Below are 23,347 nucleotides of genomic sequence, written 5' to 3'. Positions count from 1 at the left end.
TAAAATTCCCACTATAAATCCACACATTCAAGTTGCGCATATTTTTCCTTTTTAATATACTTATATATAAATACATACATTTGCATAAGTCATTCTTGATTTTGGCTTCACCCTGTGATTCAGCACAAACAAGCAAGCTGGTGGAGGCACATAAACGATGCAGGTAGAAGAAACAACCCATGAGATTGATATAAAGTGAGAGGTCATCTAGATGACCAAAATAATAGAAATGAGTGAGAATACAATATGACAGTTTGTAGAATGTTAATACCACCCCTTAATGTCCCAGTCACCTTCTGCTGGCAGCTGCTTCTGATGTAGCCATAAAATTGGGAGGAAAGGCAGTCTCCATGCTCGACAACAAAACAGCTAATTATGACTGTACCTATGATATCCATGAATAAATTACAGTCTGGGTTGCAGTATTCATTCCCGATACTACAAGGAAAACAAGGCATTACATGTTGGATTACATAGATTGTCAGTATTCAACATGAAAATAACACTTGAGTTAAGTGCAAACACTTTTAGACATCTTGAAACAGAGACTGACCACTCTTCACTGAATAGCACAGCTAACACCATTCAAATCATAATAAAACTGTTACCTTAATATTTTGAAGGGAAACTGAGAATAAACCAGATTACAGTAATACATTTGAGTAATTTAGATAATTACATTATTACAACTAAAAAGAGAAAACCATCAATCTTGCAATGCATTTTGAAAGTAATCTTCCCAAAATTACAATGATCAACAGACATTATTGCTGCGGCAAAAAAAAAAGTTTCTATGGCCGGTTTTACATCATTGTCAGCAGGTTGTACAGGGTACAAATCAGAGAACATCAGGGACCAATGCTCAAGACAGGTTAAGCTCTACACATCACTACACAGCCAAGCTGAATGGTACAACACTGCTAAGTACTCTCATGGTCACCACTCATTCATATACATTTTCTTAATCTTACATGTTTAAATGCTTGGTTTCAGACATGTGCCATGCTTGCCCAGCTACATACAGTTTGTTGCTAACAAAACAAACACACACTTTTCCCCACAAGACAAGCTTTGAGTTACTATGTTATTTGTTTTATTAACAGGAACCATTGAAGAGGAGCAGTTTCCTTACGGGGTGACTTTTTTAATAGTGAGCCAACTACAGATACAAAATAAGGCCTTAAATCCACTGAAGCAATGCAGCAGACTGTCATGCTGACCTCCACAGGTTATACAGTCTGGAAGATTGAAGAAGATTGTATTCAGTCCAAGTGATTACAATTTAGAAGATGAACAGTCAATATTAAGCTCCTGCAGAGAGCATCACCTGATCAGTGACAAAGATGAAGAAACTAATAAAAACTTGATAATCACATTGAAAAGAGAGAGAAAAAAAAAACAATATAAAAGAAGTGACTGTTGCTGAATTCATCTCAGAAGCAGAAGCTACAGTGGCATTGAATGCAGCGGTAGAGTAAGAGTTTAAGGCAATACTGGTAAGCACCACACCACCATATCAGAGTGATATTTGGGGTATGATATCTTGTAATTCAACGGTTCAGTACAGGAGGGCATTGGAGGTTTTTCACTTGTCTTGCATTTTTTCCAGAATTGGCACAATCATGTCAAATTTAGGCCTCTTTGCTGGGTCTTCGTTCATGCATATCTTCATGAGCTTGCAAATGTGGGGCGAAATGCCGGGGGGGATAGTGGGCCTCAAACCCTCCAGGGAAACCTGAAAGCCAAAAACAGACAAACGCTTGGCACTGTAGAAGAGATATTCCTGAATGCATTAAAGCTATGAGTAATACTTTATTTTGCCTGCAAGCATTTGCTACTCAGTTGGTAATTTAACGAACGAAAGATAGCTCTGCTAACCTTCATGCCAATTTCCATGTTGGATAGATCAGCATACGGTACTTCTCTGCTCACCAACTCCCACAGCAGGATAGCAAAGCTCCACATGTCTGCTGACCGACGGTTGATCTCTTCTGGCTTCTTCTGCAGGGCTGGAAATCACAAAGAGCAGCAAGTGAAGGATATTTAGAGAAAACACACTGAACTACACAACAGGCAGTGTCTCGCTCTACCTTCTGCAAAAAACCTTCTGCCTCAGGAGGTGATCTAAGAAGTGCTTGATAACCATAGTGCCCACAGTAGAGTCATGTAGGCTATATGTAGCTATATGAAAACTGAATGTCATAGATGGGGATAAAGTGAAGGACTTAACTTTAATATGATGTAGTTAATTTCACAATAACAGATAACAGGTAACAGAAAAATGTGCACAACAAAAATGGAAAATTTTAGTCAATTCTGTTTAAAAAGCAAAAATCACAGTGAAAGAGGAGAAACAGTCTACTAAAATGTAATGTCACTCTGAACATATTTATTAAGGTTCACTTTTACAACACAATTTTTAGCTGGCATACACAAGTATCTTAAAAATCTTTCTGTAAGAAATCTGATGTGCTTTGTTTTGTTTGTTTTGTAAGTTAACAAAACTGTAAATCATGACTTAAGTTTTTAAAAAATCGCTCAATACACTCAAAATAACTGACTATAAAACAGAAATATCATTATATTGCCCCAGCAATACCAGTGATTGACAGACCTCAGTGTCTTTATATCCAAATTAAATCTCAAGCTCCTTTTCCCGCAAATCCTTCATTTCCATCTCTTCCAATAAGTGATACACTAAACGAAAAGTAATTGTTTATACATAAATCATGATAGACATGTTTCACTGTATCTCAAGGGGAAATCAGCTGCAGATTAAATTTAGTTCTGAGGCAGTCTAGAGTTCCCTGCATCCATCATTCACGCTCGAGCTTGTGTGGCTTCAGCTGTCACTTTGGATCTGTGCTGTATGAGTGATGCCTACCCTCGGGGGCTACCCATGCAGGCGAGTACATCCTGCCAGGACACTGGAAGGAGAACTTGACGTCTGCCATGCTGATCCTGGCTGTCATGTCTTCATCTATCTGTGGAAACAAGGAACACTGACTGAGATGTCACTTTAAAAAAAAAGTGTAACGGACATCCCTACTTTCTTCTGCAGTTTTCTGTGTTTCTTATAACATATTTTATATATATATATATATATATATATATATATATGAAAGCTATGCTGAAACCACAACTTCTTCTTACCATAACACCCTTGCTGTTGAGATAGTGGCGAGGGATCATGGGTTCAAGTGTGTGTAAGAAGGCCATTCCACAAGCAATGTCCAGCGCAAACTTCACCGCCTGTGTCTGGTCCACCACAAAGTCTGACAGCAGGATGAGTGACAAATAATACCAGGTTTCAGCCACCCTTACTTTCACCACATAACAGGATGACAGTGAAATCGCTACTGTACAAAAAGTGATGGCAACATAATGACAAATGCGTAAGTGCAATAAATCACAAATCCCTGCAAATCACCAAAAATGGTGACAAGTATGGACTTTGTGACCAGAGTAGAAGTACTCACTGGTGCCTTCATGCAGCACGTTGTAGAGGGAGCCATAAGGCATCCAGTGTGTGATGATGATGGGGTGAGGGGCGGGAGGAGACTGACATGCTCCCAACATGGGTAGGACATTCGGATGGGAAAATATCCTGTGATGGAGCCCAAGAGGGAAGGACAGGGAAGAGAGACAGACAGACAGACAGACAGACAGACAAAGAGGCAAACCCACAGAGGATTTGACATAAACATACGGCTCGTGTGAGATGCAACACCCCCAAAAAGAAACAATACATAAAGTTTGGTTCAACACAAACAAACAAATGAGTGACCACATCAGCACAGAACATAGAGGCTGTAGAAAAGTCTGGATTAAATAATAACCTGAGTTTGGGATATTCCTCATTGAAATCTCTGCTTTTCCTTGTGGTCCAGTCACGAACTTTTAGCACCTTAACAACAATTTCATTTCCTTGCCAGCGTCCTTGCCATAGCTACCGATGAGAAATAAACATAGACAAGGTGAAGTGAATGATATCTACCTTTAACTGACCATCAGCAGTTCTACAATAAAATAAAAAAGTGAAAACAAGAATGTAAAGTACCTCTCCAGACTGGTTCTCATTTATTTTAGCCAGGAAAGAGAGCTGTTTGTAGTCAATGCCTGCATGTTTGTTCAAAGTGCCATTGCCTAAAACACAAGATTGAGACAAACTTTAGTGAAAGCTCAGACAAAAGCCATGTTATTCATGTGAAATTTAGCTAACACTATGCAGACAGGAAAGCGGTGGAAATTTCACACACTACATTACGGCTGACTGGGAGGCCAGCATGGAAATCTTTCTATTTCATGCAGCACTCTGACCAAACTAAGTGATGGAAACTGGTCAGCTAATAAATTGGTTTCTGTGTGTGTGGGACTCACGGGGTCGAGTTCTGGTGGTGCCTTTCCAGAACGTGTCCTTGAAGGGAATTTTAGTCAAGTTCTGTCCCATTTTCTCAGCTTTGTCTGTGTGATGGAGGGACGGATTGCAATAAGAAAACTGAACAGAAAGACAATCAAAAATGCATTTGAACCTGTTAGAATGAGGTAAGTGGTAATGGGGAGTCAGGATACCTCTGAGGAATTCACACAGTTGAGGTTTGGCTTTGTCCAGGGGAGTTTCCCCATATTTGTTACAGATGCTCACCTGAGCCCCATTAGTCACGAGGTCCTGAATAAAAGCATGGATTGGTGTCAGTGACCTTTTAATTGTTTGCCATGATGGGAATTACACAAAAAACAGACAAGTCTCAGCTTTTACACCACCAGGGGGCACACTAACCTCAGCCACTTGGTCTTGGCCCCAGAAGCAAGCGTAATGCAGTGGTGTGTTCCCGTGTTCATTGGCTGCATTAGTGTCTGCTTTGCACTGGATCAGCTAAAAGAGAAGCAGAAACAAAGGATTATACGCAAAACACGGCTGGTCAGATCTTGTTTGGGCTGTATACAGGGATGGGTTTTAATGTGGCCAGCAAAAATCCTGGAGGTTCGTCCTGCCTGTGAACACATACCAGAGGTATTGAGACATGCCTAACATTAAACTCAATAGCTGCCTGGCAGCAATTCTAAATCAGACACCCTGGAGCAGAAGCCTCACATTATGGTATACGGTACACTCAGATACAAGACATCCTTGTATTTTTTCAGACTAAAATTAATGTCTTTAAACAGTTTGTGTTTTTCTATTTTACCAACCAGACCTGCTGTTCTACAAAACCTTATTCAATAATTTCGCAGCCACAAGGAGCTCCACACACCGCACTGCAGGGTGCATTTCCAAAAGTAAACCAGTGGATTACAAAGCATTTAAACAGGACATACAGTATACCCATGTGATGCATCTTAAAAGGCCAAAGTGGAATCCTGCAGGTGTTTTTTTTTTTTTTTTTTTTTTTTTTTTTTTAAATGGGAGCTTGTGCAGACACAGCCTATCAGTGAATCATTCCCTGTATTGCTGGTTGCATTTCAGCTACTGTAAATGGTCAACTAATTGAACTTATTTTGGTGAATAGAACTGGCCAAAATAATGTCCAAACAGCCTACATTTAGCCTGCAGCTGATGTATTTGTCCTACTGACTAACCCCTTTAGGATATCCTTGAAAAATTAGCAAGCGGGCAAATTGACTGGCCCTGAATAAATAAAGGATTAATCAACATATTTTGAGGAAAATTACTACTTTCACATCATAAATTGCAACAAACAAATGTAGTATTAGGCAGGTTCTATAATCATACTTACTCGTACATACTCATTGACATCGACACTGACAAATTGCTAAGCACTCCCTACAGTTTAAAATTGCTGATGGTGGAACTGCAAGAACAGACAAGACCTTTGCCTTTATAAATGCTGTTCAGATTACATCATTTTAGGTTTCATAATATCCTGTATTTATGAAGCAAACTTTAAGAGATGCATCTTCATTTTGGCCAGTGAGATTTGTGTGCAAAGGAGAGATTAGTGTCAGTTTCACAGCTTTTGACTTGATATCTAGGGAGGACTTGTTTAACATCTGGCACAATACAAGACTTATTCAGACAAATAGACCAGAGAGAGAGAGAAAGAGAGAGAGAGTCAGTCATGTTCTAATGACAGGGAGGTAACTCATAATCTGATAATCATCAGAAAAAGTTTTACTGTGGAGTTACAGGATAACCAAAGGAACCAGGAAGGAACCTTTTCTAGCATCACTGTGTGCATTCCCCAGTGTTTACATGAACCCTACCTTTCCCACGATGTCGCGATGCCCATGGCTGGCGGCCAGGTGCAGAGGCGTGTCGTCTCCACGGTTCATGACGTTAATGCGAGCCCCTCTCATGATGAGCATGTCCACCACGCTGGAGCGGCCCTCCCTGCATGCCCAGTGGAGAGGGCTGAAGCCGTGGTCATCTCTACAGTCAGAGAGGAGCATTCATATTATTCAGCACAGGTTTCACACAAACCCTCAGCACAGCAAGGAATTAGAATAACTGTAGGACAGACAGGAAAAGTGTATGGAGGGAGATAAAGTATACCAGCTTCAGGCCTCCGCTATCCACAATAAGTTTTTCCCTGCAAACAACTCTGTGGTATACTTGGCACAAGGCCAAGTAATACAGACTGGGACTGTTTTTTGGAACATTTGTGTTCTGCTTTGACAATCAAAATATCACTTTTCAGAAAAAGACAACAAGTATGCATTCCAGAGAAAAACTGGGTGGTCATAAAAAATACATATCAGTTCAATTAGCTGTTATGGCCTGATGCATTGTACACAGAGTGCCTTTAAGAATGCCTCAGTTCATAAGACTTAAAAATACACTCAGTTTCCAGTTTATTAGGTACACCTATCTAAAACTATTGCTGTGTAATGTAAGTCCTGCTATAAATCCCACCTTCATGAAGGTTATAATGTTCAGTTTTTGTTGAAACAGTTTTACAGAGGTGTTGATTCAACTTTGTCATTTTGGCAGTTACAGTTAAGTGCTTCTAATGTTTTCTGCCCCATTTATATCTATAAGTGTAGACTTAATATTAGAAACATCTCTCAGTGTAACAATACAATTCAACACTTCTCTAAAACAGTTTCAACACAAACTGAATGTTAAAACCTTCATGAAGGTAGGATTTACTGCAGGATTGTTGTTTTAGACTACATTCGTTCTAGCTAGTTATACCTTAAAAACTGGCAACTGAGCGTATTTATCTGAAACTACAGCATTGTGTTGTTTTAGGCTATTCAGCTGTGAACGCAATGAGGAATTTGTTCATCTTCCTCTAAAAACAGGAAGTTGATGCCACTCAGACTGAGACAACAGCTAATAGGCCTCTGATGCTCATCATTCCTCTTTGTCTCTGTGACACTGACAGCGACACATGTAGGACAGTGGCCATGATTACATGGCAGAGTGACTGATGGTGTACCTCCTCAGAGAAAAAGAGATAAATACTGAGAGATTAAGAGACAGTAAGAGCTGAGTGATAGCGAGTCAATCAGGAAAAGACTGACTTGTAAAAAACAAAAAAAAAAAGTTTCCTCCCTCATCTGAGTTTCCCCATTCCCTCGTCCTCTCATTCAAATCCATCCTCTCCCTCTCAGTTCCACTAAAACAGCTGGACTGTACTATGATACATTCCACTTTCCATACACTTTCCCTTTTCAATGTGGGCTTTACTGTTTGTGCCAAGACATAGCACAATCCTCCAGATAATGAAAATTAAATTATGAGTAGGCAGACAGCATAATAATGTGATCTGAGAACTGAGGGAGTATTATGAATCTGCAGGAATCTGAACCCTCTGCCCACCCCCACCATCAATTCACTAGCCTGCCTCAAAACGGCATCAAGAGCCCCACAGAGACCCTCAGTCCCACAACACACATCTATCTGTGCATCTGGGTGACCTGCTGCACAGACACCAGATCTGCTCTGCGTGCAATTTCCTCTCAGACCAAAAGGCCAAATCCTAAAAACTAATTACCCTACGTTTATGAGAGAAAAACTCCCCACAGACTAACCTCCACGATTTTATTAGTTTTCTGTGTTAAGCTTGGGCCTGTTTAGGGGAGAAGGAGTTATGAAGTTAATAGCTGTATTCTTTAAAAGCAAGAGCGGACATGTAAACATAATCACCATCCTGCTTATCTGTATGATCTTAGATTTACTATTTGCAAATAACTAGAGCTGAAACAATTAGTTGATTCTTCGATTAGTCAACCGACATAAATTAATCTGCAACTATTTTGATAGTTGATTAATCGTTTAAGTCTTATATCAATCAAACACTCCAGCCATTCTCTGGTTCCAGCTTCTCCAATGTGAGGATTTGCTGCTTGTTTTATGTCAATGTTAACTAACTGTCTGAGTTTTGTTCTGTTGGTTGGACAGAAAAAGACATTTGAAGATGTCACCTTACTACTCTGGGGAACTCTGATGTACAATTGATCAATCGATTAATTGAGACAATAATTAGCACATTAATCGATAATAAAAATATTCATTAGTTGCAGCACTACAAATAACAGCAATACACTCTCCAACTGTAAATGAGGGGGGAAAAAACAGCTATCAAATTAAGAGACAAAATTCAAAGCTAAATATGAATATAGAATATTTAGTTTTAGCAATTTTGTATGTCCATGTCCAATAGTCCAACTTCAAAGAATGTAATAAAATAATCAAATTACACTCTATATAATCCCATTTACCACGAACAGAAAATGAAAAGCAAAGCTGAAACTAGTCTAGTCCATTTGAAAAAAAAAAAAACCCACCAAAAACACATCAGGTACTCTCTTTTCCCTAATTTTCTCTTCCTGTGTGTTTCTATCTTGAGAAATGATGTAACCTTTTTTAATATCACAATGTGTACCATGTGTATATGATGTGTAAGTGCATTGTTATTTTCTCAAATGCTTTAATATCATTCAGCCCCAATTAGTAACTGACTGATGATCATTTATTATAAACAAAAAAGGGCCCCAATCCAGATAAAACAGCCGAAAAAGTACTACCTACACATCAAGTGAGGCTCAGGTTTCTGTGTGTGTATTTCTATTCGGGGGCCCCTTTTTATAGGATAGATTTTCCCTTTAAGCTTGCTTCATCCCCACAACCCAAAGGCACTTGAGTGCCAGGGTGTTCTCCTGCTCACCCCCTCCACACTGGCTGCAGTAATTTATTTCAGGCACTTCCACCTGCCAACAGTGCTCAGTCTGGCAGAGGAAGAGCCCCTGTCTGCACCCTGTATGTCTCTGCCCCGACATCCCTGCCAAGCCTCAGATGAGGGAAACAAATGAAAAGAACATCCACAGAAGCAGAATAAACAAGTTTCTAAAAACTTTATATGTATGTTTAGAACTGTCACTTCTGCTGTCATTGAAGTAGTTGATGCAAAAACGTTTTTACAGTGGAGAACTAACTTTTGTAGGATTTCTTTACTTTATTCTGTCACCTCATGAAAAGTTAAAGAAACAGTTTATGCTCTACAAAATAATGTTGAACATACAGTACATGAAAAGAGCAGAATTTATGGCACTGAGGGCTAGACATGTATTTGGTTTGGCAAAATGTACGCTCCTTGTTTTTTTTAAAATCGGTTATCGTTGTGAAATTCGACATTGGTGCATCTCTAATAACCCATTCATAATATAGCCGAGGAGTATCAGACCTGTGTTAAACCCAATAATCTTTGTTATTGGCAACAGGCACAACTGCTGCCCCCACTAAAGAGGTTATATAAAAAATCAGTATTCACATTATAAATCTACCTCCTTCCCAAACAAGGAACCTCAACCTTGACAACATGGTAAACTCCATAAAAATAAGTGCTGTCCATAACAATCACGAGGGAAAACTAAAGTGTTGCTGCTCAAACTGTTATTCTCACATGTACAAGGCTTCTTTGGGATGTACATTTTGACAAGGCTAAATACAGACAGCCATCAAAGCCACGATTACACACTCGTAGGCCGAAGAAAACACAAGAGTATTGAACTCAGCCCTCTGTTTGAGACCAAACAACACAAATGGGGCACTGTGAGGAATGGAGGTTGGGCGCAGGGCCTCATAACCTGTATTCAATTTATTATAATGTAAGACAAGGAAAAGCAGCAAGTCCACACATTTGAGAGGCTGGAACACACAACTTAAATTAATTAATACATTGTTAAAACAGCTGCAGATTAATTTGCTGCCAATTGACTATTTTATAGCTGAAACAATTAGTCGATGGTCAGAAAATTAATTGGCAACTATTTTGATAATCGTTAATCGTTTTAGTCCTTTTTACAATCAAAAGTTCTCTAAATTTAAACTTTAAAATGTGAGGATTTGCTGCTTTTCTTTGTGATAGTAAACTTGGCTTGATGTCACCCTGGGAAAGTATTATGGACATTTTCACTATTATCTGATATTTTATAGACAAAATGATCAGCAGATTAATTGTTAATTAAAAGAATTGTCTAACTGTAGATTATCGATTATTTAACTCCTTGTTTCAGCCCTACATATAAATTGAATTTAAAAACAAAACGACCTGAATAACTTGAATTTCAAAACCACAGATTAACCTCTGTGCTAATTTTCAACACAAAACTATAACTCGTACTAACATTATGCACCAACTAGTAAAGTGGCAGTGTAAAACATACTCAAAGAAGACCAGAGATGATGTAAACATTTAGGAGAACTTGTTTTAAACTCTTCTAAACTTGGAGGAAATGTTGAGGAGAAATGAGTGGAGTTATCTAATACCACTGGGAGACAAATACCGGAAACACATAAGTGGAGGAGGGGAAGGTGATTTGCTCTGCTATGGCTTACTGCATTTCTCTTTTGAAAAATTCACTATTTGGCCACACACACACACACACGCACGCACACACACACACACACACAAAGATTCTCTGTCTCATCCAGTCCTGCCCCCACTACAATAATCTCCTCCCCCTCTCTCTGAGTTTTGGTGGGTGGTAGATGGTTCCCTCAAGGCCTGTGTGTTCTTCCTTGTAAGGAGATTCAGCATTCCACTACTACTCTTTGTCTGGGAGTTACATCAGTGTAAACACACCATCATTGAGGAAAATATTTCAGTAGTATCTGCTTCTCTGACAGGCTGAGGTATTGTGGGTTTACTGAAATATAGGAAGGGAAGAATTAGAAGTTCTGTAGGGAAATGAAAAGGCAAGATTAAGAGTGTTTCACCCACTGGAGAATATATATCAACCGGAAAAGGGAACTTGACACACAATCAGCTAATGGACGGGACAGATGTAGGGGTGCATGTGTCAACACTGGCTCGATGCAATCATACATTCTTACAACTATGGGAAAATTAATAGGAAAAACAGAGCAAACACAAAGTCAGTGCAGAGAAAAGAGAAAACAAATCTCTCTTAATTTCTGCACAAATGCTTAAGCTTAAAAGTAAAAAAAGGCCACAAAACTGCTACAAAAAACCCAAACTTGCATAATTTCTTGCATATTATTATACTTTAAAAACTATTTTTTTAAATTATAATATTGTAATAAAAAGGTATGAATCCCTCTTATCTTTACAGCAGAAATGCCTCAAGCAAGAAAAGAAAAACAACACTGACCAAATGGCAACAATTTACTCTTTCCAGCCAAAATTAAAATGTACCTAGAGACATCTCTGTGCCTCAGAAGGCAACAGAAAATGTCCATATATTCATATCGTGTATTATTATTATTACTACGTTACACTAACTACTTCACTTCTGGATGTTATCACCACATGTTATCACAACTCTTAAACAAAATAATTTTCTCACCATTATTACATGTGAAATTAGAGGGTTGGCACATTACTAGTTGAACATCATGTTCAACATTAATAAAACGTTACTGGTTTCTTTGAAACTTCTGAAACTTGACAACAATGTTCTTTGTCAAAGAGTCACACACAAAATACAATCCAACTAGTTGTTAATGTGCTCAAACGTACCATAAATGTACAGTAACATAGGAAAAAAACAAAAACAGAGCAGTTCAAAGGTACACAGTCATCATAATTAAATGGATTATTTCATTCTCTCTTTGTTTGCTCTGAAAACAAATACCGGTAATCTAAATCTAAGACAGAAAGGTCCAAGAGAGAAGCTTCTTGGGTGGCCATCACTACTTGACTGGCAAGCTCTGCCAAGTTTTTCTTTACAGACAAAAGTTAGCTGAGGATACAGAAGCATCTCAGGACTGACTGATGATCTGTAACTATCAGACAGATATTTTGTAATAAACGTGTCAAATCTTACAGAAGCCTGCAGCATTCCCTGTACGTATGTCCGCAAAAGTTTGTTCTGTAAATTTAATTGCAGCAGCAACTGCAAGCGTGACTAACACTACCATCACAGCAGGTTTCCTGTCCAACATCACACTTCTGAATTGTTCCGCTGGCATTCTGCACATAAACATGCGCCCACAAGTAACTGGGTTCAATCACAGGCCACCATCTCGCTAGGGACTGAAAAGGCGGGCTCTCAGCCTGCACCAGAAACTGGGCTTCAGAATGCGACATTTAAAGTAAACAATGACACTGCGGTGTATTTCCTTGAGATTCTGATTCACAATATCTAGCATCACAAATTCATGTTGTGCTAAGTGTCACACAGATTAAGTACAATTGTGCAAAAGGAATGATTGGCTGAAAAATTAAGATACAGGAGAGAGGACCCTCTATGTAATCTCAAAACACTAAGCTAGTGTCTTTGAAACTTTTTGATGATTCTTCAGTCTGAATAGATATTTTGTTTAAAAACAAAACAAGCTAATTAGGCCGTGGTTAGTGTGATATCATTATTGATTAAAAGCATCAAAAAGTGATTATTTTGACACCTTTACACAGGCAAATTAAGACACATCCTTACTGTCTACGAGAGCCTGCTGGACGTGAGTTACCAGTCATGCTTAGGGGTGTATGCTATTTAGAGATTGCATTCTATGGTTTGATTATATTCAATAGTTTGTTAGCTTTGATTAGCCATGGATAGATGTGATTTGTGAATTCTGGATACCATCAATATCCTACAGACAAGAAAACACACAAATAAAAAAACCTTGGCTCACCCTTGATTGAGGTCATTCTCTGTATTGTCCAACCATAAGCGAACTGCCACTGCATTGCCTTCCCGGCATTGCGTGAAGATATCATCCATGTTGGCTGGTGTATTCTTCTCCTATTAAAGGTGCACCTGTGGGAGTAGATGCAGAACTAAACTGGGACAGCAGGGTCCTGGCCAGCATCAGTCCCTCATCTGGGACAATGAGGAGACACAATCAAGACAACGGCTGAAAAATGGGACAGAAAAGCGGGCGTTCTTACGTTAACATATTTTTCAATCAGTCCGACCTCTATTCCAGACAGGTATATCCTCTCTCATCTGATCCTGTTGTACAAACCTAAAAAAAGAAAGCCAAGCAACCAAGAAACCTAGTGTTGCGTAATCTTATCCACCTTAGTAATACTGGGTGGGTATGCGGTTTACAGCATTGTGACTCACAACTAACACCCTGTAGACCAGGGTAGATAAATATTCTTATCCAGTGCCATGATAACTTCTGTACTTCCTTAATATTTAAATTAGCGCTAAAATGATTATTTGACTAATTTATTAGCTGATTGGCAGAAAATCAAATGTTTAAGTCATTTATCAAACAAAACTGTCAAACATTACCTAGTTCCACCTTCTCAATTCTGTGGCTTTACTGCTTTTCTCTGTCTTATGTGATTTGAAGACTGCAATTTGAAGATGTCACCTTGAGCTTTCTTAAATTCTGATTTTTCTGACATTTTACAGAACAAATGATTAATCAAGAAAGTAATGAGCAGCTTAATTGTTGGAAGTGGAAATAATCGTTATTTGAAGCCTATGGACATACTTCCCCTCTTCATCTTTCACGCAGCCTGAACTATTATTGAATTATTTGTTGGCTAAATAAAAATCATTACTACAAGTCATTACTGAAGACAACAGCTTGTGACAGGGTTAACAAATGTGGCATGACACTAGCAAAGAACTGGGATCGCAGTTTTTGACTTTTAATTACAACCATCAATGAAGATACACAAATGTTTAATGTCTGATGAGCCAAACACTCAAATTTAAAAGGGTATGATAGATGAACACAAATATAGCTGCAGTTCAACTTAACATGCCATAAATACGCAGTTTAAATAAAATCGGAATTTGAGAGTTAGAGTGATTTGTTCATGTTGTTAACATAAACATTGCAGCAAGCTGGTGTCACAGTAATGAGCTCACCGTTAACAATTTACTGCCTTTACAGCAGTCTGACTAGCTGCGCTGCTATCAAGCTAACACATGGGAACAGCTCATTTAAGTTAGCTAGCTGGTTATCCCTTTCGCTCCTGGCAGTACCGCCGTGTGCTTTCATTACACTCGATTAACTAAAAGTGACTCGATTAGCTCCACACATTAGCTAACATCCACTGGTTGACAAAATGAGACACAGGCAGGTTTGGCTAACAAGCTAACCAACTACCCTGACGCCACGGACTCTCTGTTTCTCTCATTTGACGTTGACTTGACTGAGATGAACACTACAAAACATAATTTAATCACTTCAAACTGACAGTAAATTTGCCTCCGTGGCGATAACCTTACCAGGTATAGTCGCCTGTTGCGGTGTAATGCGGTTAGACAGGGCTGAAGTTATTAGCAGCGTTAGGTTGTGTCCAGTAAACTGAACGCCGTGGGACGTCCACACCCTCACCGCCGCCGCACGTACGTACGCGGTAACGTAGAGCGCCGGAAGAGAGCGCCCCGCCCCCTACAGGCGGCACAGGGAACTGCAGGGAGTCAAAATATTCACCGCCTCTGGTCATAGTTTTCAACAAAATCCAGTTTATAGTTTCTGTGTAGTGGTGGAAGAAGTACTCAGATCTTTAAAGTAAAAATAGCAATACCACACTGTAGAAATACTCTGTTGCAAGTAAACTTCCTGCATTCAAACTTTTACTTAAGTAAGTATTAGCGTCAAAATATAGCTTACATAAAGTACCAAAAGTAAAAGTACTCATCATGCAGAGCGGCCCATTTCAGAATAATGTATGTTATATTACTGAATTATAATTATAATTATTGATGCATTCATATGTACATTACTTGATTGTTGCAGCTGGTAAAGGTGGAGCTGACACACTAAAATATCCACTTACATACAAATGATAAATTATATATTTACAGATTAAAAACACCGTTTTGACATGTACTTACTATCCATCAATGTCAAATGTAAATTCTGCACGATTTATATAGACATGTATACATGCATATACTGTACATAATCACCCACCTCATGCATAACCACTCAATATTTATTTCTTTGCACTATTTATATTGTTTACAATTTACAGAAACACTTGGCTTGTATGTAGCCATTGTAGGTTGTTGGTCATTGTTGCTTAATATATATATATATTTATATATACACATTTTTTCACCTACTTGTATGTTTATAATAATTCCATGTTCATTTCACCTATCTTTGTTCATCTTTGTTGTCCTCGTTTAGCTGTATGTCTATTTCTATCTCTATTTCTATTGTAACTGTGTGTAACATTGATAGCATTTTAAAACCAGAGCCAACTTGTATGTGTACACATACTTGGCCAATAAAGCTGATTCTGAGCTTATTTTTTACTATGAATACTGCCGGGTAGCAGAAATTAAGTCGTAGATCAATAAAGTCTTATCTTTATCCATAGTAATGCATCATTTATTTGTTGATCATATTTTTTATTATTAATCTGAATCTGCAAAATCAGTAGTAGGCTAACTAAATGTATATATGTGGAATAAAAAGTGCAATATTTCCCTTTGAATTGTAGTGGTAGAGTATAAAGTAGCATAAAATGGAAAGTAAAGTACAAGAACCTCAAAATTGTACTTAAGTACAGTACTTGAGTAAATGTACCTAGTTACTTTCCACCACTGTTTATGTGCATGTCCTAAAGGACCCCAAACCACGTAGGTTCTATGGTGTGATATGATGCTTATTATTTTGAATTGCAAAGTGAATATGTACAAACATAAAAACGGTCACCCTAGGCTGGAGATCATCTTTTTCTCCACGTGTCTAGTTTCAAGTTTAGGTTTATTTGTCGTTCTAACTATTTTAAAAACAACTGTTGAAATAAAATATTGTTTCTTCATTACCATGATATAAAAACTGACAAAACGTTAGATAAAACAGAAACAGAAAACATTTAAAGTGTGTGGATTTATCAAACCCCTTGGGTGGGAAAAGATGTAAGTATGTTTATATAAAGTGCATATAGTATAGAGAATAAGGATTACGCAAGATATCTACTGCATAAACATACTTATGTAAGGCAAGGCAAGTTTATTTATATAGCAGATTTCAGCAACAAGGCAATTCAAAGTGCTTCACACAAAACATCAAAAGCATTGTGACAATCATTATCACAGTCATTAAAGAGCCAAGAGAATAGAAAATAAAAACAAGTTAAAATAGAATAAGACAGGTATAAAATACAAGAATACTTCAGTGGTGGCAGTTTGAGACTTAATAAGAAAGTCTTTTGCCTTGTGTACACAATCTACAAATCGGCAACTAGGCCTTTGAAGACATAAGCATAACCGAGCCTCCCATTTTCCCAACAGACACAGATTCACCACCGGTCTTGATTAACCGAAATGAGCCTCTGTAAGTATACAACCTGATGTAAGGTGCCCAGGTTTATGCATGTGTGTGTGTGTTTATGGTATGTTTGTTTTGATTTGGTTACATCTAAATCGGTTTTATTTAATGCTGGCCTTCCAGCCATTAATTTGAGAAAAGTTCTAATATCCCACATATATTATACATAATACAAAACCACAGTTATGTTTGTTTGATTATCCAGAAACTTGAATGGGGGAGTGTTGGAAAAATAATGGATTTAAAAGTATTAAAAATACTGCTATTGGAATTATTGCAGTATGTCATTGGTTTTGTTGATCTTTTTATTTAGTTATTAATTGTTTATTATTGTTTGTTTTATTAATATATTTATTCATTCATTTAAGTTCTGAGTGCTTGAGAAAATAAATTTGTGATTCTGAAATATTGCTGCATTAATGTTTACGGTGCATTTAACTGCTGTAGATGTTAAATGTTGAGCTCATTTGAACTACTTTATGTACTGTTGGGTAGTTTAATCTACAGCAATGCGTCATATTTTATAAGATCATCATGTTTGTAGCGTTGCTGTCCTGTGAGAATTACGTATTGCTAAAAAGTCAACTTTTCATGAGCTCAGAAAAACAGCCCTGTTTTCAGCTTTGTAATGATGCATTTTCCAGCTATACAAGTTTTTTTTAAAGAGTTTATTTATCTTAAGAAGGAATTTACTCCCCCCATAAAGGAACACTTAATCCTTCAGTTTATCAGAAACATTCAAATAAAAAAAATCAACAAATTTGGAGATACATGAGTAAAAAGTATAAGATTTGCCTCTGAGATGTAGTGGAGTAAAAGTATAAAGTTCCATAAAATGTAAATACTCAAGTAAAGTACAAGTACCTCGAATTTGTACTTAAGTACAGTACTTGTGTAAATGTAGGTTACTTCGTTACGTTCCTCCACTGCTGCTAATGATAATTAACTACTACTAACATTATTATTATTATTATTATTATTATTATTATTATTATTATACAAACATACAAATGGTTGAATTTTGAATTTACTCTACAAATCCTGAATAACAACAGAAAATGTAGGTTCATCTATATTTGTGGTTTCTAACATCACTACGAATAACGTCATGTCCCACAAACCTCTGGCGTGCGTGCGTCATCCACATGCGCCTGTAGTTCTGTTTTGCTTCCTTCACGCACATGAGACAAACCAACGTGGCTTTGCCTTTTGACAAGAAATTACTACAGCTATTTAATGTAGTTACATGTTTATTAAAGAAAACACTTACACACAAACGCCGTCATCAACGAAACAAGCCGTTTGACAACTTTACAACGCTTTGCTGCCTCAGAGACGAACCGGTGAGTAACTGAGTTAGCAGAGTTAGCAGTGGCAGGGTTTTCCTCATCTCCAGCAGTGATTTACATGTTTGTGTTTGTTCCTTACAGTCCTCGGGGGAAAACATGTTTAATGAGGATGAAGACTGGAATGACGAACAAGACGCTCAAATCCTGAGCACAACTGCCCTCGGAAACACCCAGAAGGCGAACAGCAGCACAAATGTCAAGGTAAATGTAGATTCAGTTTAGTTACCTGCTGCAAGCAAGTTATATTGACATCAGAGCTTGTATTTCCATACCACCTATAATGGTATATGGTACATGGCTTTATTCAGTATCATGAGTTGTGTAAATAGAAATACAAAGCAGTTAGCGAGTGTCATTTCTATCAGGTGGATGTCTGCAACCATAAAAATGACCAGAGGATAGTCAGGCCCATAGTTTGTTTAGTTTAGTTTTTTTTAGGGTTTTTTCTGGGGGACGGTCAAACATGGAAACATTTTTAAAAAATGCAGCAGTTATATAGAATACGAAAAAAATATATATAGATAAATTAACAAAAAAACCCACACGTACATTACAAATTTGGACACACAAAAATTTTGTTCCTTTCCTGAGCAAAGTCGGCAACATAGCAACAAATGTCATATTAGAGTAAACTTTTTCCTTTTAAAAATTGTGAATTCCCACAGTAATGTGACACTGTATCAATATTGGACCGTCTTCTGCTTATCTTGATACAGTATGTATTACCCAGTCCAACATTAGGCTGCACATGTCATTTAAAAGACTAATTATATTATCTGAATTCATCCCCTGATCAGTCCAAGGTTGTTGGAAAGAAGAGCCTGCTGCGGACCCTGCAGACACTGGGATCAGTACCAGAGTGGAAGAGCGACGACCATCAGCAGGACAGTGACAGTGAGACAGAAGTGCCCCCATCACACAGTAAGAAAAAGAAGAAAAGAAGGAAAAGGCCAAAGCAAGCGGAGACAACAGGAGAGCAGCAAGAGAATGGCGACTTAGATCAGACTGGTAAGGAGGAGAAACTTCTAACAACAAAGAGGAAGAAAGACAACAAATTTGGTGAGTAATTAACTGGTCATTTACATTTTAGAGTGTTAATATGTATTTAATATATTCAGAAACAGAAAAATGTTGATGTTCACATTATTTAACTATGAGATAATGTTCAAATGTTTTCTTTCTTCCTGAAGGGGCCCTGAAGGTAAAAACCACATCTGTGGGCAAGACAAAGGATAAAGAAATGACAGAATCTGCAAAGGTGAATTTAAACAATCCAGAGAACACAGAGAGACTGAGCAGACAACAGTGGAAAAACAAAATGAAGAACAAGAGGAAATGTAAAAATAAATACAGCCAGAATAAGCCTGAGGAGGAAGTAAATAAACCTGAATCTGCAGTGAAACACAAACCAATGGAAGAAGTCAAAACAGATTCATATAGCAACAAGAACAGTGAAAAAATCAGTCAGAAACCACCCGAGAAAAAGGAACATAAACCACAGAAAAGGAAAAAGACTGAAGAGGACACTGACATATCCCGAACAACAGAAACACAGACACTCAGAAAAGAAAAGCAGCAGATTGAAAAGGAGAAAAAAACAAAGGGTGGCAAAGCTGAAAAAGGTGCAACTGAATCTTCTGCTGATGGATCAAAGCAGAAAGCAGATGAACCTGAAGTGGAGATCGCAGACGATCAGCACCAGTTACCCACAAAAAGACCTGAGCTGAGCAAAGAACAGACTCTGAAAAGAGCGAAGCTACGGAAAATGTTGCGCAGCCAGGAAACAGTCCAACAGGAGAGTCCTGCAGAGACGAAGGACGAGCCGGCGGCACCAGAGGAGGAGGTGAAACAGGACCGCTCTGCCTCCCTCAGGTCCCGCATGGAGCAGCGTTTGGAGTCGGCTCGTTTCCGCTACATTAATGAAGTTTTATACAGCACGTCCAGCGGCGAGGCGAAGCGTATGTTCAAACAGGATCCGCAGGCCTTCGGGATTTACCACAGAGGATACACGGCTCAGGTTCAGAGGTGGCCCGCCAATCCAGTGGATGAGATCATCTCTTACATTCGACTAAGGTGAGGTATTCTAGTCAATAGAATTTTATTTTTTAAGTTTCTCTGAGGGATGCTATGAGGTAGAAATCAGTATCTCAGTTCATAAAATCAAACAAAGATTTGTAATTTGGGCATGAAAGTTCATTTTTGACCTTTGAGAACAGTATATATAACGAAAGTTCAAAAGTCCTCTTACTAGCTTTTTGGAGCTTTCAGTTGCATCTCAAGGTCTTCTTCAGCAAATGGAGCAGGCTCGGCACGTCATAACAAGTACGACCCCTATACAGAAACTTGAAATCGAAGTCTCACACTTGTATCACGTGAAGATACTTGAGCCAGCTCCGTTCGCCGAAGAAGACCATAGGATGCTGTTTGAAGCTACAAAAAGCTAGTAAGTGGACCTCTGAGCTTAGATGATTTTGTTACACATAATTTTTGAAGATTAAACATTCAGAGTCTCTGAACACACCTTGCAAATGTTCAACACACTTCTTTCTAATTGCTTTCTTGAGTCCTTTTGAAAACATCCTTTAGTTTGCTCACCTCCATTGAGGTTTGTTGGACAAACAAACACAACAACGAATTACAAGGAATATTATAAGTCATAAAATTCACAGTTAAGTTCAGTGTGTGATGATGAAGTCATGATTTAATACATTTTCATCACAGCAAAAATAAGTCATGACTGGGAATGACCGTGGCCGCGGTGAAATTCCTGCCCTGGCAAGGTGTAATGCGGGAGATAATGCTGCACTGTGGGTGTTTAATTGTTGCTTCATTTGGCTGCTTTGAGAAGATGGCCTTGTTAATGTCAGCAGTTTGGGAGAAGATGAACAATTCTGGTCAACACTCACTGGTTGTTTCTGTGTAGATCCTTACTTGTATTTCATTTAAAGGTGAGCTGTTCCTTACAGTTTAATATCCTGTGATTGTAAAAACATCATTTATCATGTCATTTATTTCAGACCTTCCTCTCTAGTGGTTGCAGACTTTGGTTGTGGTGACTGTAAAATAGCACGCAGCGTGAAGAACAAAGTGCACAGCTTCGACTTGGCAGCTGCCTGTGAGCATGTCACAGTCTGTGACATGGCCAACGTGAGTGTGTATCTGTATGCTAATTCAGATACAGCTTCTGTGATTGTTATAAAATAAAACACACATTCTCTCTGAGCAGGTCCCGCTTCATGATGGCTCTGTGGACATCGCTGTGTTCTGCCTTTCTCTCATGGGAACCAACCTGGCAGATTTTCTAGCAGAGGCCAATCGTGTCTTAAAGATGGGGTAAAATATGTAATATTGATTCAGTAAAGGCACGGCAGTTACATATTATATATTCGATATATCTGTATAACTCTTTTGCACAATTATCATAGGGGTGTCCTTAAAATAGCAGAAGTGACGAGTAGGTTCGAGAACGTGCGGAGCTTCGTCACTGCACTGGCAAGTCTGGGATTCAAGATGGTGTCCAAGGTGAGGCAACAATGACCATGATTACAGGGACAGAGAAACAGTCTCTTATTTGTCTACCTTCCCTAATGCACTGTTTTTTAAAATCTTAAGCAAGTTGGTGCATGCATTGTCACAGCTGTTTTAAAATGAAATGGTAAGCTCATACTCCAGTTATGAGAACTCTGAGCAAATGGTTAGTCTTGCATATAAACATCTAACAAAAATATACAATATTTATTGTCAGACAGGTAATTTCTTTTTCCTTTTATGAAGTCACTGTGCTCAAAGAGGAAGTTAGTAGCTGGCAGCTGCATCTTTCATAGCTTACAGCGTGTGGCTTTGGTGCTGTGGGCAGGAAACATCAGGTAGACAAGAATATATAGTAAACTGGTTTAATGTTGGCAACAAAGAGTCTTGGTTAAATGTGTTAAAGGTAGATGAACATCATTTAAAAAACTCTGAATAAGAGTTTAACCACATGATGGCCGGTAGCCATACAAGTTAGCTTGTACATAATACATCTTTGTTTTTTTCTTTAGGACACAGAGAACACGCATTTCTACTCCTTTGAATTTGTGAAGATGGGAAATGCTCCAGAAAATGTCAAGAAATTTGGACTGCAGTTGAAGCCCTGTGTCTACAAGAAGAGATGAATTTATGTGGGAGGACTTCATTCAAACAATGTCCATGTAGTTTTTTTGTTTGTTTGTTTGTTTTGTTTTTTTAAGCTGAATGTTTGTGTATGTGCAGCTTGGGTCTACTGTTTTTCAAAGCAGTAGTTGTAAAATGTATTGTTTTTAATTACTACTACTTGAAGCCTCTGTAATCTTATAATAATTTTTTTTGTTTCAACAGATTTCAGTAGAATTGAATTATCTGCATTATTTGTACATGGTTTTTCATGTAATACAGGGCTGTGTGATCATGTGACATCAATATCCAAGTGCATGCAGGTTTCCTTCCATTGTCTCTGGTTTAAGATGATCAGTGAAATAACCCTATGTGTTGTTTAGGTGAAATGGAAACCTACATACATACATTATATACAGGCCACCAATTTAGTACATTTTATAAGAAAACAAGTTATGTAAATGTTAAGATTGTCCTATTGAAAAATACTGAAAATTCTGGAAAAAGTGAAAAACGAAATATACATTTTTAAAATGAATCTTTCTTGTGACTGTATGATACACAGTATTCTTAGGAGCACTGATACTCATGATTGTATTCATTTTTTGTAGGAAAGTACAGCGGTTGTGTGGCACTAAACCTTCTATAAACTAAAAATTACAGTTTTATTATGTAATATTTTTAATTACTGATTCTGTTTGTGCAGTTTTCACTGCACTCTGACCAGCTCCAAGAAACTCTTCAGAAACTGTAATAACAAATAGATCTCAGAGGGATTCTGAGTAAAAACTTTAAAGGAAACTTAAAGGAGTGTAACTGATTTTTGTCTGCATAGCGACCACAGGCTGAATGGCCGTGACTAAAACCAGATTCAATCAGTTGTGTGTGCAATCATTTGCCACAAGAGGGTGTAACAACACTTCTACCTGATGTGGGCGGATGAGTTGAGGATGAGTCTTGTCTGCATCTGGATTATATACTGTACAAGAATTTATTTATAGAATTACTCCTCTTGTCACAGCAGATTGTCCTTCACTAATTTAGTCGACCAAAGTAATCACAAGGGCAGATGGTGTGTAGCTGAAGTCACAGCCAAGTCTGTCAGTCATCTCTACTATATCAGGAAATGTGTTTGTTGTAGTACAGTTACATGGTAACAAATTAAACAAAAACGGCAAATTGA

The 23,347-nt window shown here is 38.1% G+C and overlaps 2 protein-coding genes across 6 annotated transcripts; one reads left to right on the top strand and one right to left on the bottom strand.

Annotated features, from left to right (window-relative positions):
- Window positions 1-37: 37 nt before the first annotated feature.
- On the bottom strand, window positions 38-14,779 carry LOC122879053 (integrin-linked protein kinase). Of its 4 annotated transcripts, XM_044202709.1 has the most exons (14): window positions 14,626-14,719; window positions 13,323-13,399; window positions 13,067-13,191; window positions 6,226-6,391; window positions 4,781-4,876; window positions 4,573-4,669; window positions 4,381-4,464; window positions 4,061-4,146; window positions 3,840-3,949; window positions 3,480-3,607; window positions 3,154-3,275; window positions 2,885-2,984; window positions 1,879-2,009; window positions 38-1,735 (listed from the first exon to the last, which is right to left on the bottom strand). In XM_044202709.1, the coding sequence occupies exons 3-14, from the start codon at window positions 13,153-13,155 to the stop codon at window positions 1,586-1,588; spliced, it is 1,359 nt and encodes a 452-aa protein (XP_044058644.1). In that variant the 5' UTR covers window positions 13,156-13,191; window positions 13,323-13,399; window positions 14,626-14,719; the 3' UTR covers window positions 38-1,585. The 4 variants fall into 4 exon arrangements, with proteins under 4 accessions (XP_044058644.1, XP_044058640.1, XP_044058643.1 ...); XM_044202705.1 differs by lacking the exon at window positions 13,323-13,399 and having other exon boundaries at window positions 13,067-13,254; window positions 14,626-14,779; XM_044202708.1 differs by lacking the exon at window positions 13,323-13,399 and having other exon boundaries at window positions 14,626-14,777.
- A 3,042-nt stretch (window positions 14,780-17,821) lies between these two features.
- Window positions 17,822-22,971, top strand: rrp8 (ribosomal RNA processing 8). 2 transcript variants are annotated; one of them, XM_044202703.1, is made up of 9 exons: window positions 17,822-18,027; window positions 18,115-18,234; window positions 18,831-19,092; window positions 19,224-20,106; window positions 21,051-21,180; window positions 21,260-21,366; window positions 21,459-21,555; window positions 21,808-21,899; window positions 22,074-22,971. In XM_044202703.1, the coding sequence occupies exons 1-9, from the start codon at window positions 17,866-17,868 to the stop codon at window positions 22,111-22,113; spliced, it is 1,893 nt and encodes a 630-aa protein (XP_044058638.1). In that variant the 5' UTR covers window positions 17,822-17,865; the 3' UTR covers window positions 22,114-22,971. The 2 variants fall into 2 exon arrangements, with proteins under 2 accessions (XP_044058638.1, XP_044058639.1); XM_044202704.1 differs by lacking the exon at window positions 21,808-21,899.
- Window positions 22,972-23,347: the final 376 nt, after the last annotated feature.

This window comes from Siniperca chuatsi, linkage group LG7 (assembly GCF_020085105.1).
Source record: "Siniperca chuatsi isolate FFG_IHB_CAS linkage group LG7, ASM2008510v1, whole genome shotgun sequence".
Lineage (NCBI taxonomy): Eukaryota > Metazoa > Chordata > Actinopteri > Centrarchiformes > Sinipercidae > Siniperca > Siniperca chuatsi.
This window is presented reverse-complemented; position numbering and strand designations above follow the sequence as displayed.